We start from the raw sequence: 15030 nt of genomic DNA, 5'->3' as shown, positions 1-15030 counted from the left end.
ATAAGGAGGGTAAAGGTGTAATGACGAGGGTAAAGGTGTAATAAGGAGGGTAAAGGTGTAATAAGGAGGATAAAGGTGTAATAAGGAGGGTAAAGGTGTAATAAGGAGGATAAAGGTGTAATAAGGAGGATAAAGGTGTAATAAGGAGGGTAAAGATGTAATAAGGAGGGTAAAGGTGTAATAAGGAGGGTAAAGGTGTAATAAGGAGGATAAAGGTGTAATAAGGAGGGTAAAGGTGTAATAAGGAGGATAAAGGTGTAATAAGGAGGATAAAGGTGTAATAAGGAGGGTAAAGATGTAATAAGGAGGGTAAAGGTGTAATAAGGAGGGTAAAGGTGTAATAAGGAGGGTAAAGATGTAATAAGGAGGGTAAAGGTGTAATAAGGAGGATAAAGGTGTAATAAGGAGGATAAAGGTGTAATAAGGAGGGTAAAGGTGTAATGACGAGGGTAAAGGTGTAATAAGGAGGGTAAAGGTGTAATGACGAGGGTAAAGGTGTAATAAGGAGGGTAAAGGTGTAATGACGAGGGTAAAGGTGTGGGACTCACAGGCATCTTGGTCTTGGCGGCGGTGAGCAGAGACATGGTGATCTCACTGAGGTAGTCAAACACCAGGAAGTCCAGCTTCCCCCCGTACACCAGCTGAGGCACTGACCACACACAACACTTATTATTATTATTACTGACTGGTGGTGATGCTAAATCATTCACATGTAGAAAACATTTTAACGTCCTCGGCTCCCGTCACACGGGAGACTTTTATATTATATTATATATATATATATATATATATATATATATAAATAATAAGTCAATATAACGAACAAGATTATATATAGATATATATAATAATAATAATAATAATAATAATAAGTCAATCTCAGTAACAAGATCAGTCCAGTAAAATGTTGCTGCTGGAGTAGAAACCATGCTGTCCTGAAACAAGGCTCTTATCCTGAAGAGTTCATACCTCTATTAACAGAGAAACAGACTTCAGCTAACAGAGACTGAACTGGGTCAAAGGTCAGAGACTGAACTGGGTCAAAGGTCAGAGACTGAACTGGGTCAAAGGTCAGAGAGTGAACTGGGTCAAAGGTCAGAGACTGAACTGGGTCAAAGGTCAGAGAGTGAACTGGGTCAGAGGTCAGAGACTGAACTGGGTCAAAGGTCAGAGACTGAACTGGGTCAAAGGTCAGAGACTGAACTGGGTCAAAGGTCAGAGACTGAACTGGGTCAGAGGTCAGAGAGTGAACTGGGTCAAAGGTCAGAGACTGAACTGGGTCAAAGGTCAGAGACTGAACTGGGTCAGAGGTCAGAGAGTGAACTGGGTCAGAGGTCAGAGACTGAACTGGGTCAGAGGTCAGAGACTGAACTGGGTCAGAGGTCAGAGAGTGAACTGGGTCAGAGGTCAGAGACTGAACTGGGTCAGAGGTCAGAGACTGAACTGGGTCAGAGGTCAGAGACTGAACTGGGTCAGAGGTCAGAGAGTGAACTGGGTCAGAGGTCAGAGAGTGGTTAGCATCACAAAGCTACCAGGTTGTCTGTCTCTGTCTCTGTGTTTACCTGAGGTGGCTGTGTCCCCCCAGAACCCGGAGGCACAGCCGATCCGGACCGGTTCCGTCCCAGCAGAACTGGAGTAGCACCTGAAGCTGGTTCTGGTTCTGGTTCTGGTTCTGTCGTCATGTGATGAACTTGATGAGCTAACGTGTAACAACCTGAAGTTAAAACGCGAACTGACGCACTGGCGCAGTAAATACATCTTTAATACAAGTATCTATTACTGCAAACGAACAGAACAGAACAGAGAGGAGGAGAACAGAGAGGAGAGGAGAGGAGGAGAGGAGAGGAGGAGAGGAGAAGAGAGGAGAAGAGGAGAAGAGAGGAGGGTGAATCTAATGCAAGAGTTCAAGGTGCGCTCTGGTCCATCCATAAAAACAGTCCGACAGGAAATACGTCACTGAACGCTTCCGTCCATCCGGGGTCTCACATCCTTTACTGTCCTCTAGTAAAAACACTAATACCACCTTAAGTACTCTGTTACAGTAAAAACACTAATACCACCTTAAATACTCTGTTACAGTAAAAACACTAATACCACCTTAAATACTCTGTTACAGTAAAAACACTAATACCACCTTAAATACTCTGTTACAGTAAAAACACTAATACCACCTTAAATACTCTGTTACAGTAAAAACACTAATACCACCTTAAATACTCTGTTACAGTAAAAACACTAATACCACCTTAAATACTCTGTTACAGTAAAAACACTAATACCACCTTAAATACTCTGTTACAGTAAAAACACTAATACCACCTTAAATACTCTGTTACAGTAAAAACACTAATACCACCTTAAATACTCTGTTACAGTAAAAACACTAATACCACCTTAAGTACTCTGTTACAGTAAAAACACTAATACCACCTTAAATACTCTGTTACAGTAAAAACACTAATACCACCTTAAATACTCTGTTACAGTAAAAACACTAATACCACCTTAAATACTCTGTTACAGTAAAAACACTAATACCACCTTAAATACTCTGTTACAGTAAAAACACTAATACCACCTTAAATACTCTGTTACAGTAAAAACACTAATACCACCTTAAATACTCTGTTACAGTAAAAACACTAATACCACCTTAAATACTCTGTTACAGTAAAAACACTAATACCACCTTAAATACTCTGTTACAGTAAAAACACTAATACCACCTTAAATACTCTGTTACAGTAAAAACACTAATACCACCTTAAATACTCTGTTACAGTAAAAACACTAATACCACCTTAAATACTCTGTTACAGTAAAAACACTAATACCACCTTAAATACTCTGTTACAGTAAAAACACTAATACCACCTTAAGTACTCTGTTACAGTAAAAACACTAATACCACCTTAAATACTCTGTTACAGTAAAAACACTAATACCACCTTAAATACTCTGTTACAGTAAAAACACTAATACCACCTTAAATACTCTGTTACAGTAAAAACACTAATACCACCTTAAATACTCTGTTACAGTAAAAACACTAATACCACCTTAAGTACTCTGTTACAGTAAAAACACTAATACCACCTTAAATACTCTGTTACAGTAAAAACACTAATACCACCTTAAGTACTCTGTTACAGTAAAAACACTAATACCACCTTAAATACTCTGTTACAGTAAAAACACTAATACCACCTTAAATACTCTGTTACAGTAAAAACACTAATACCACCTTAAATACTCTGTTACAGTAAAAACACTAATACCACCTTAAATACTCTGTTACAGTAAAAACACTAATACCACCTTAAATACTCTGTTACAGTAAAAACACTAATACCACCAGAAGTACTCTGTTACAGTAAAAACACTAATACCACCTTAAATACTCTGTTACAGTAACAGTACAAACACCACACTGCAGAAATACTCTGTTACAGTAAAAACACTAATACCACCTTAAATACTCTGTTACAGTAACAGTACAAACACCACACTGCAGAAATACTCTGTTACAGTAAAAACACTAATACCACCTTAAATACTCTGTTACAGTAACAGTACAAACACCACACTGCAGAAATACTCTGTTACAGTAAAAAAAACTAATAAAATGTTATAATGTGTGCAACCATGAAGTGTTAATAAATCCTGTTACTAAAGTAACCAGGATGTAATTGTTATCGTCTCTCATCAGCTACGATACAACAAAGAATTTATAAACTAATTATTTCATATTACACAACCTAATGATAAAATAACATAAATTATGGCATTACTACTAAGTATTATTAATAAAATTATCTATAATACCAAAGTAGAAAGTGGCATGAAAAGATATTGCTCAAAGTAAATTACAAGTACCTCAGATATGTACTTGAGTAAATGTACTTAGTTCCACCTTTCCGTTTATGAACAGATAATTAAATATCTGGGCAATAAATAAAGTCATAATTTATATAACTTTATATAACATAATACATGTGTTTATGGTTAATAGATGTCATCAGTTGAGGTGAAGCTCTGCGGTTGTTGTTGGTCATCAATGAGAACAGAGAGGAGATCAGTCAGTCAGTGATGCAGGTGGCCGGTCCTCTGATGCAAAGCAGCCGTCCTGCAGCCTAATGGAGGGTTTTGAATACTCTGTAATAGTATCTGTGAGTGTGTACTAGTACTGTTTATGACACGCTGGTTTGCATCGGAGGAATCTGTCCACTGATCTACCTGAAGACACAGGTGAGTCGCAGCTTTTAAATATTTAAATCTCATTTATTAAATAAAATAAGTCTTCAAATAAAAGCGAGTTATTAAAAAAATATTCGACAAGTATTTTTCTGCAAGTTTACATCTCGTCTATTTAGTTTTTATGTCCTGCCTTGCTTCCTTACCCTGATCCTAACTTTTAACTTTTTGTTTCCTAAACCTAACTAGCCATTAAAATATATATATATATTTTACAGTTATTTTTAAATGTATGTATTTATTTATGTAATAATGCATTTATATATTTATTTCTGCAAGCTTTTCCCCTTTGTATTTCACCCCTGATTTATTTCTGCATTCTGTAAAAAAGACTTTTGTAGAAATGATCCACCGTGTTATTATTATGATTTTAGTTATACATAAGCAAATCTAGTGTTGACAACCTCAGAGCAGACCACTGTGATCTCTGGGTTGGGAACCACTGCATTAAACCTTTGCAGAAGAAGAGGAGACAACGAGGTGTCTTCTGTTTGTCTTCAGTCTCTTGTTTGTCCGGTGAGGATGAACTCGTCCTCCTCTCAGAACTCCTCTGAGGAGACCCAGTGGAACCCGTGCCCCTCATCTACTCACGGAATCCGGCTCTTCTTCGCCGTGGAGGCCATCAACCTCGTGGTGCGTTGTTCGAGTTCATTCTTCTTTTGTTAGATGATACTAATTATTAGTTTGTGTAATATGAAATAATTAGTTTAGAAATGATATATTGTATCATAGCAGATAAGAGACGATAACAATTACATTCTGATTACATTAGTAAACTATTAACAGTTTATTGTTGTACACATTATAATTTTTTTTTTTTTTTTTATAAGTTATTTTTTTGGGGGCATTTTTCCATTTTTTTTATTGAGGACAGTGGATAGAGTCTTGAAAGGGGGGAGAGAGAGAGTGGATGAGGAAAGGGCCACAGGCCGGATTCGAACCCTGGCCACCGCGGTCAGGACCAAGCCTTGATACATGGACGCCCGCTCTACCAACTGAGCTAACCCAGGCGCCACATTATAACATTTTATATACTATATTAAGTATTTGTTAGTGATTACCAAATGATTTGTAAACCTTTAAGAAATTATTTGTAAAACATCTATAAACATTGCATAGATAGATGGACCAGAAACCAATTATTAACCATTAACAAAGTATTAATTATCTAAATAATGTTTATAGATGCTTTACAAAGTATTTATTAACCATTTAACAAGGTATAGAAATATCTAGCTATGTAATATTTATTGTTGTTTTGTTGTGTTTTAATAATCTCTTATATATATATACATATATATATAATTTATATAAATATAGTATATCAAATGTTACAATGTGTGCAACAATAAACTGTTAAAATAACATAAATTATAGCATTACTAATAATTAGTAAACATTATTAATTATCATTTCATTGTTTGTAAACAGTAAAATAATTATTAACTAAGTTTAATTAACTATTAATTTACCATTAAAAGTGGCGTGCTAACTTTTGAACTTTTACCTCTAGTTCGGCCTACCAGTGAACGCCTGGACAGTCTGGTTGATCGGCCACAGCTCTCAGTCCATCAAAGCCTCGGAGGTAAACACTGTTACCAGCTAACGTTCAGATTGGCAGCTCAAATTTCTATGTATATTTCTTATACAATAATAGCAATTAATTCCTTTAAAGAGCAGCTTCAGTTCGTGAAATAGTCACAAAATTTAATCTATTTGATTCGTGTACATAGACATTTATTTTCCTTTTTTTCGAGACGCTCAGCACGACTTTCAACAACGGAGTTTTCATGCTTTTTTGCAATGAATGTTCAGCAACACATGACGCACATGTCAATTTGTCTTTTCAAAATAAAACTACTTAGTTAGGTTTAGGAAAAGATTGTGGTTTGGGTTAAAATAACTCCAGAAGTGCTGTAACTTACGTACGGATGTTACATGAAAAAAAGAAATCAACGTTGACTTCTGGCCTCACACGGGGCACCAATAGTGGCCTCCTGGTGAAAGTCCTGAGTTTTTCGACCCACCCTTCCACCCCGACCTCCTCCGTATGTGGCGTTTGCCGCTCTTTATATTTCCTGGTTTGCAATTACGTGGATTTTATACAAAATGATTTCGTGGTGACCATCACGAAAAAAAAAGTGCATTTCATGTCTTGTACTTGAATTAATACATTAAATTTCGTGACTATTTCATGAACTGCTGTGCGACTGGGCTGCAGTACACTATGAGTATTAACAACTTTAGTTTTATAACACTACAGAGCTCCGGAGGACATTATTAGTTCTTAAAGATATCTTGTTCGCCTTAAAACGCCCTAAAGTTTAGTTTCCGAACATCAACAGCAATGATAAGATGTAAACAATAATGATATACAATGTTTTTTGTCTGTTGTTTTGTAGGTGTTTACTCTGAACCTGGCGTTACTGGAGTGTGTCTACATCTTGCTCTCGTTCCTGCGACCGCTCAACTACTACTTCATCAAAAGTACCTCTCTGAATACGTTCAACCTCTTCTTCTATGGTCTGCTCAGCGCAGGTAAACGCTTCCTCTGTAGAGTTTGAGTTTTTCCAACAGTCGTTAAAACCTCCAAAGCCCGATGGACCCAGTACCGGGTCGAAGCGGGTCATACGTATTCTTACCATTCAAAAGAGACCAGATATATGCATATAGGCCTTTTGGTTGAGGAGTTGGTCCTGATTTGTTTATTTTCAGAGGGAAAGGACTAGAAGGAATAATATTGACTTGACTGTGTTTCCCTCCGCAGGACGACCTCTGTTTCAGGCGTGTGTGTGTGTGGAGCGGTACCTGGGAGTAGTTCATCCTGTCACCTACCTGAGGTCTGACATACAATAAACACTCGTTCACTGACTGTACGAGGGCTCCTCCACTAATCTCTCCTCCCATGTGTCTCTCAGACGCAGCTCCGTGCGGACTCGTCTCTTTGCCCTCCCTCTGGTTTGGACTTTGACTTTCTTCTTCTGCGTTTGTAACATCTTGAAGTTTGTCTTCGCCTTCCCGATCCTCTTCCTGCTGCTGTTGCTGCTGCAGGGTTTCTGCTGCGTCCACATCCTGCAGGTCAGTCCGGAGAAACCACATCACTGCTGCGTGAAAGCTGCTGTTTCACACGTTGAACTTCACCAACACTCGAGACCTTTTAAAAGTTTAGAAGTGTTAAAATTCAGGATGTCAATCAACATCAGACATTCATACATATTTTCATATTCCGTTGCTTATCTCAACATAAAAACTGGAATGGCCTTTTTTTAATAGACTGAACAATTGATAAAAAATATGATTATCGCCCAACCCCTTAACTCACCGACGGCCCGGCCGCTATTTTGTCTTCAGCGGTTGTAGCGGGCTCCGTTTTAAAGCTAGAGTGAAGATACTGGTATCATATGAAACTAGAAAACCTAAAGAATCCATTGGTACCAACTATGTCATACTAGCTATATGTATAAGCAATATGTGTACTTCATACTGTATCTGTGTGTCTATTTATATCTCCGATTCGCCAATATGCTGATGACATACCCCTAATACTCGGGAATATCGCTAAATAACGCTATGAAGTTGTGCTAAATTTTGGTCATTGTACATTTTGAACAGATAAAAAAATGTGCAATTAATTACTATTAACTATGAGCCCTAATATATAAATATAAACACTTGAAAACTACATATACTTACATAGTATGAATTCATTCAGGTTCTGCGTCAGCCCGGTCCAGGTGATGGCAGCAAACAGGACGTTGATCCAGCCAAGAAAAAGGCCTTTGTCACAGTTCTGGTCATACAGGTAAATGAACAACTATTATACAGTATATATTCTTGGGAATTATTCATATCTCTGTCAACACAGACCTCCGGTCTTCAAGTTCAGTGTGTTTGCAGGTGATGATGGTGTTGAACTACCTGCCGGTGGTGCTGGCGGTGCCACTGAGAGGTCGGCTGTCCCGGCACGTTTACCTGTGTCAGCTGTTTCCTGCTTCTCTCTCCTTCTCTGTGTTCGGCAGCTTCGTCCAGCCCCTCGTGTACCTGCTGAGGAGGGGGAAGTCACCCACCAACAGTTAACCTCACAACCTCAAGACCCCGTAGACAGTCATTTGATCTGTTTAGTCTCAACATCTTGATATGTAATCTACAGAAGCTAAAACACATTGATATTAAGTGATATTATAATCAGAACATTCTGCTGGAACAACACCGGCTCTTGGAAAATTTAAATGAATAAAGATATTAATAACTTCAGTGGTTTGGCATCATGCAAACAAGCTGCCTATTTCCCTCCCACCAAGACAAAACCAACACAAACACCGACAGTCGGTCATCATCACCAGGACACCCGTTCACACCAGACAACTTACTGCTGGACATTAATAGATACCTGAAATAAATACTGCGCACCAGGTGGGTCTGTTTTACTTTCTTTAAAATGGATTAATAACATTTAGATTAAGGCGATGGAACATTTGGATTTACAGAATACAGAAAAACGACTACGATGAATTAGGTCAACTATATTTCAATTTCATGTTTAGCTTAACGGAGAAAAGAAAAACTAAACTTAAAGTCAGACAAGTTGTGTTCACTGTGCAGATATTAGCAGGTTTTTACATATCAAATAATTTTTTCTGAGAGTATTATATATCCGTTTTTCTTTTCTGGTGTATGCACATCAATATACAAGATTAGTTCCAAGGATTAACAGTCTTTAAATTGATATTGACAGCCCTATTAGATAGATTTTAGAGCTGTCAATTGATTAAAATATTTAAGGGCGATTAATCACATAATTGTCCATAGTTAATTGCGATTAATTGAAAATTAATCGCAGATTTTTTCTCTGTTCAAAACATACTTTAAAGGGAGATTTGTCAACAACGACATTTTAGATGTGTAACTTTATCCCACTGCTAGCGTTAGCCTCCAGTCTTTCCTTTGTTTAGCGTCCAGCTAACACCGTGACGTCATTGTGACGTCGGCACTAAAACCAACCGCCCTCAGGCCACTGTTGTAGAATTGATTTTTTAATTGCATGATTCTGAGGTCTTGATATCTCCTCTTCAGGCTTTCATCCATCAAACATGTCGGTCAACTCTTCCTCCAACGCCTCCCTGCGATCTCACCGCTGCTCCTCAAACTCCTTAATCTATCCCAACATCTTTCACTGCGCTGAGAGCAACGTTAGCTCCTCCATCTTCATCTCCTTCACCTTCACCAACCTCCTCCTCCTCCTCCCGCTCTACATCCTCATCCTCTGGATGGGGTTCCGACGGTGGAGGCGCCGGGGCTCGGTTACCGTGGGAACAACGAGCCACTCGGATGTCATCACCTACCACATGGTCACTTTAGAGGTGATGGGCGTGTTGGGAACGGTCTTCTACTGCGTCGCCATCTTCACGTGTAGTTTGGAAATGATGTCGGTTGGGTATTTTTTGATTATCATCACCTACCCCGGACAGACTTTCTTTCACTGCCTGACCTGCATGGAGCGTTACCTGGCCGTCGCTCACCCCATCACCTACCTGAGCTTGAGGAAGGCCGGCGGGGTGAAGGTCAGGAACATCGGCGTTGGTTGTGTTTGGCTGCTGTGCGTTGGAGTGACAGGTCTAACAGTCCTTTACTTCCCTTACTTCCCCATCGTTCTCATTTCTGTCACGTTATCCCTCAGCTTAATCGTTGTCTCTTTCTGCAGCATTTCTGCTCTCCGCGTTCTGATTCGCCTCGGCCTGGGGAAGGTGGGCGGGGACAGAGTTGACCAATCAAAGCAGAGGGCCTTCCACACCATCATGGCCATAATGGGAACACTGATGTTGAGGTTCTGTGGGTTACTGGTTAGCAATTTCATGTTCAACCTGCAGACAGGAATTGGAAGAAGTGGATGTGTGGGGGTAATGTTTTCGTTCTGGCTATGTCTGCCGAGCAGCCTCATTCTACCTCTGCTGTTCCTGCACAGAGCCGGAAAACTGGCGTGTTCTAGATGACATATTTTTGTGCTTTGGTTAGGTTTAGGCAACAAAACTACTTAGTTAGGTTTAGGAAAAGATCTCGGTTTGGCTTAAAATAACTCTGTAAGTGCTGTAACTTAAGTACGGAAGTTACGTGACAAATAAATCAACGTTGACTTCTTGCTTCACACGGGGCACCAATAGTGTCTCCTGGTGAAAGTCTGGTGTTTTTCGACCCACCCATCCACTCCTCCCTACATTGCTCCACTAGCTCACCTGTTCGCTCACACCATCACACACATTCGCCCCCGCTTCACCACTCACTTCCCAAACACACTTTACGCTCTGGCTCTGCTATTCGCCAAATGACCCTACGCTGCTCTTACAACATATGGCTCTGGCCATTATGTTGTTGTTCTACACATTCCTACATGAGGGCAGAAGATCAGATTTAACCAGGTGTTCATTGTTGCTTTTGCGAAAATGCGAAGACCTCCCAGTTCTGTATATTTTCCACATGTTCCAGACACACCTCTCAGCTATACATGTTCTGACAGGACAGCAACGTATGGCAGTCTGCGGAGAAACAGGAAACGGACACAGCTTCATCAAGTTGGAGAAAACAGACAACGGAAAAGGTTTGTCTCTTTTAATGTGCATCTATATTTATTTCTAGTAGTCTAAATAAATATCTGATAGTCAATGTGAAGCCTATTTCTATGAATAAATGCTCCTTTTTATGATCTAAAGGTGACCAACTAATGCTAATGACGTTAACTGATGGTGAGGTTTAATCGATGTTTTCAGACTTTGGTCTGTGAAAATTTGTAATTAATGAATTTATTGTAGTCTTCAGAGGCTGAGAGTTTAATATTCAATAGTTATTTTTATAACAGTAAAACTTTTGGAGGGTATTTCTTCATTGTGACTTTGTGACTAAATAATGGGCCTCATCAAAAAAATATTTTAGTACTTTTATCCGTAATATCTGTTCCAAGTTGTATTCACCAAAACGTCATCTGGTGATCACGTGTTTACAGACAAAGTAAATGCAAAGAGGCGAATAGATGCAAATTCGCGCCAAAGGGACGCAAATTTAAAACAAGCGTTTTAAAAGTTGTCTGTTTGTCGTCATGGTAACAGACCTGAAAAAGCATGAATTCACACTTTTTACTAATCAGCATCATTATGTAGTTGTTTCGTCATCATTTTGATCCGTTTATTGATTTTAAATCACAGCACAATCTGTTTATTTTTAGGTTCATACGACTACGTAGCGATGTGTGACTGCTAGATACAGTCGGAGCAATAACACTGTATGTGAATACAGCTCGCCGCCGGGTGACGTTATGAACCCAGACACGACGGCGTTTGGTTTCCTGACATATCTGGGACTTCACCAACATGTACAAAGCAGCAACAGTGGTTATTTCTTCCACGGTTGATGGAGGAAATGGAGGAAAGAGAAGTTGTTGGTATCTAAAATTCGCTTCGCTCTTGGTGTGAACGCAGCTTCAGTACGAGAAAACTGGTGAATGCTTCAAATTCCCCGTGAATCGCTCGTACGTGGATTAATTATCTGTTCTCATGAGTGGTTCCAACATGAGGCCCAGTAACTTCTGAGCATCACTGTTGGATGCACGGCCACCACCAGTTGCATGTTGTTCCATATTTTGCCTCCTTACTCTTCTCTCTTCCACAGGCCATGTCCGTCAACTCTTCATCCTCCCTCAATGCCACCTTTGCCCCTTTATTATACATGGCATGCCTGAAATACACGGGCAGCACTGCCATCTACATCACGTACACCTTCGCCAACCTCCTCTTCCTCGTCCCTCTCTACATCCTCATCCTCTACATGGGTTTCCAACGATGGAGGCGTCAGCAGAAAACAAGCCACTCTGACCTCTTCACCTACCACATGGTCACAGTGGAGGTTTTTTGTGTTCTCGGATCATTCGTCTATTGTTTGGGCTTTTTCACCCTCAGTGATATGCTGTTACATTTGGGGATGTATTTATACGGCGTTATTTTCCCTGGACAGACTGTGTTTCACCTCCTCACCTGTGTGGAGCGCTACCTGGCGGTTGTTCACCCCGTCACCTACATACGCCTGCGAGAGACGGAAGGGGTCCGGATCAGAAACATCAGCATTTTGTGTGCTTGGCTGCTGTGCTTTGGATGGATGGGGATAACAAAACTGCAATTGCCTGGTTTTCCCACCACCCCATTAATCTGCTTGTTGGTCGTCTCGGTAGTTGTTATATCTTTCTGCTGTTTTTCTGTTCTCCGTGTTCTGACCCATCCAGGACCAGGGGGAGGGGGTCGGGACAAGGAGCGGGTCGACCAATCGAAGCAGAGAGCTTTCCACATCATCGTGGCCATAATGGGAGCTCTGCTGTTGAGGTTTGTCGGGCTTGTGCTCTGTTTTGGTTTGTCCAACTTGCAGTCGATTACTAGAGAGGATTTGTGTGTGTTGCTGGATTCAGGAATCTGTTTGACTGTGCCCAGCAGTCTGGTTCTGCCTCTGCTGTTTCTGCACAAGACGGGAAAACTGGCATGTTGTCGCCACAAAACTGAATCAGGATAAGAAGTCAAGTGTAAAAACGTAAAATCTTACAAAGTATATTTGTCTAATTACGAGTCAAAATATCTCATAACCCTTAATATAAGACATAATCACCTAACAAGTAACATTTCAGTGAGATATAATGGTAATGGTGTTAATGGTATTCACTTTGTCTGTAAGCTACCTAGTACAGGTACATTTAGGTAACTGTATATTTATATTTAGGTTACTGTATATTTATATTTAGGTTACTGTATATTTATTGTTAGGTTGTTGTATGTTTATATTTAGGTTGTATGTTTATATTTGGGTTGTTGTATGTTCATATTTGGGTTGTTGTATGTTTATATTTGGGTTGTTGCATGTTTATATTTGGGTAGTTGTATGTTTATATTTGGGTTGTTATATATTTAAATTTAGGTTGTTGTATGTTTATATTTGGGTTGTTATATATTTAAATTTAGGTTGTTGTATGTTTATATTTGGGTTGTTATTTATTTAAATTTAGGTTGTATGTTTATATTTGGGTTGTTGTATGTTTATATTTGGATTGTTTTATGTTTATATTTGGGTAGTTGTATGTTTATATTTGGGTTGTTGTTTGTTTATATTTAGGTTGTATGTTTATATTTGGGTTGTTGTATGTTTATATTTGGATTGTTTTATGTTTATATTTGGGTAGTTGTATGTTTATATTTGGGTTGTTGTATGTTTATATTTGGGTTATTGCATATTTATGTTTGGGTTGTTGTATGTTTATATTTACTTTTAGTGATATATACTTTTGTGTGTTTTTGTTTGATTCCTGTGAGTTCCTATAGACTAAGACTGTGACCTGACAAAGGCATCATATACAGTATGCACAATTATGCTGATATATTGTTCAACAATTAATTTAAATAAATAGATAAATAAAGACACTGGGTGATCTAATGGCCTTTTCATTCGCCACATCCTCACACCTGAGTTTCCGAAAGAATATTATCCTCCTATATCTTTGTCTTTATTATCACTTGCTGGTTCCAGAGACGATGAGCTGGCGGATGGAAAGAGAATTTCCCTGCAGAATGAGGAAACTGACCAAAACTAAAGGAATGATCGGAACATGCAAAGAACCCTCATTATCGGTCATCAGAATGTGCTCTGACAGGACACCTGTGGACATGCGGCCGTCTGTAGAGCAGCAGGAGAAACAGTATTCAAATTAGTTTGTTAATAATAAGCCGACCACCTCACGGTAATGCCGGCCTTGAGCCGTGAGTCAGGCGTTGGCGGAGGTCTGCGCTCTCCGAGTGCCATTCTAGTTATTATTATTTAACGGTTTTGCTCATTTTAATTATTATTATTTTTTAATTTTTACTGCTAATGCATGTTTCTTTTATACTTTTAGTTCATTCTGTTTACTAATGTCTGAGTCTGTTTTGTTTATGAGTTTAGTTTATATGTTTGTTTGTTCATGAACTCACACATTAAATCAGAGATGATGTATTCCATCATTTGCATGGCCCCTGGCTGCAGCAACCTTCTAGAAACACAACATTACTTCTGCTTTGCATTTGTTCCCATCTCTGTCCAGACCCATACATGAAACTGTCACAGGCAAACTAGGATTAGCTTGAGAGAGTTATTTAAAGCCTGGGCCGTCATGGGGACTGATAATGTCCGAGATGTCTTCACTTACCTGATCATGTTAGTTAGTTAGCACACACAAACAAGTCAAACTCCAAAAAGCAAACTGTAATGAGAATAAATATAAGATGTGAAATTCACAATTAATCAAACAGAAAGATGATGAACAATGACTGGGAGTGTATGTTTAATATATCTCAGAGTGTAGCGATATGGTGTTTATCAATAAACAACAACAGTTTGTACAGTTTTATAATCCTGATTATTTATTGAAAGAAATGTAACATAACAGGTCACATGATCTGACAGTGTTTTCATGGAGAGAATAGAAGTTATACATTATAATACAGGTAAATATACCTATGAACCCCAATGTATGCTTATTGGTTTTATAAATTGGCTTTATAACCATTAAGCACAGCAAAAATTCAATTTAAAAATGTAAAATGTGGAATGTAAAACCATCATAGTAACATCTCAGCAACCACATACTGTGGAAGACCTGACAAGACACTAGTTACCACGATGAACACCCTAGAAACCACTTTTAACATTCTAGTAACATCTGGCAACATTCTAGAACTACTGTGCAACACCCTAGCAACCACTGTGAACATCATAGCA

At 39.0% G+C, this 15030-nt stretch overlaps 2 protein-coding genes across 3 annotated transcripts in view; one reads left to right on the top strand and one right to left on the bottom strand.

Moving 5' to 3' along the window:
* lratb.1 (lecithin retinol acyltransferase b, tandem duplicate 1) overlaps positions 1-1957 on the bottom strand; it is a 26080-nt gene extending 24123 nt beyond the window's left edge. Inside the window, exons 1-2 of one of the 2 annotated variants that reach the window (XM_037758944.1) lie at positions 1563-1957; positions 549-649 (exon numbers count right to left, since the gene is read on the bottom strand). In XM_037758944.1, the coding sequence (XP_037614872.1) occupies positions 549-649; positions 1563-1758 (297 nt within the window). In that variant the 5' untranslated portion in view covers positions 1759-1957. The remainder of the gene's footprint in view (positions 1-548; positions 650-1562) is intronic. The other variant, XM_037758943.1, reaches the window with a different exon arrangement.
* Positions 1958-4760: 2803 nt separating this feature from the next.
* LOC119481786 (P2Y purinoceptor 1-like) lies at positions 4761-8529 on the top strand. Its single transcript, XM_037759011.1, has 7 exons — positions 4761-4887; positions 5768-5839; positions 6657-6792; positions 7022-7094; positions 7173-7332; positions 7967-8056; positions 8152-8529. Exons 1-7 carry the CDS (start codon positions 4777-4779, stop codon positions 8329-8331), a joined length of 822 nt encoding a protein of 273 aa, XP_037614939.1. The 5' UTR covers positions 4761-4776; the 3' UTR covers positions 8332-8529.
* The last annotated feature ends 6501 nt before the right edge of the window (positions 8530-15030 follow it).

The sequence above is a fragment of the Sebastes umbrosus genome, chromosome 22 (genome assembly GCF_015220745.1).
Source record: "Sebastes umbrosus isolate fSebUmb1 chromosome 22, fSebUmb1.pri, whole genome shotgun sequence".
Classification (NCBI taxonomy): domain Eukaryota; kingdom Metazoa; phylum Chordata; class Actinopteri; order Perciformes; family Sebastidae; genus Sebastes; species Sebastes umbrosus.
This window is presented reverse-complemented; position numbering and strand designations above follow the sequence as displayed.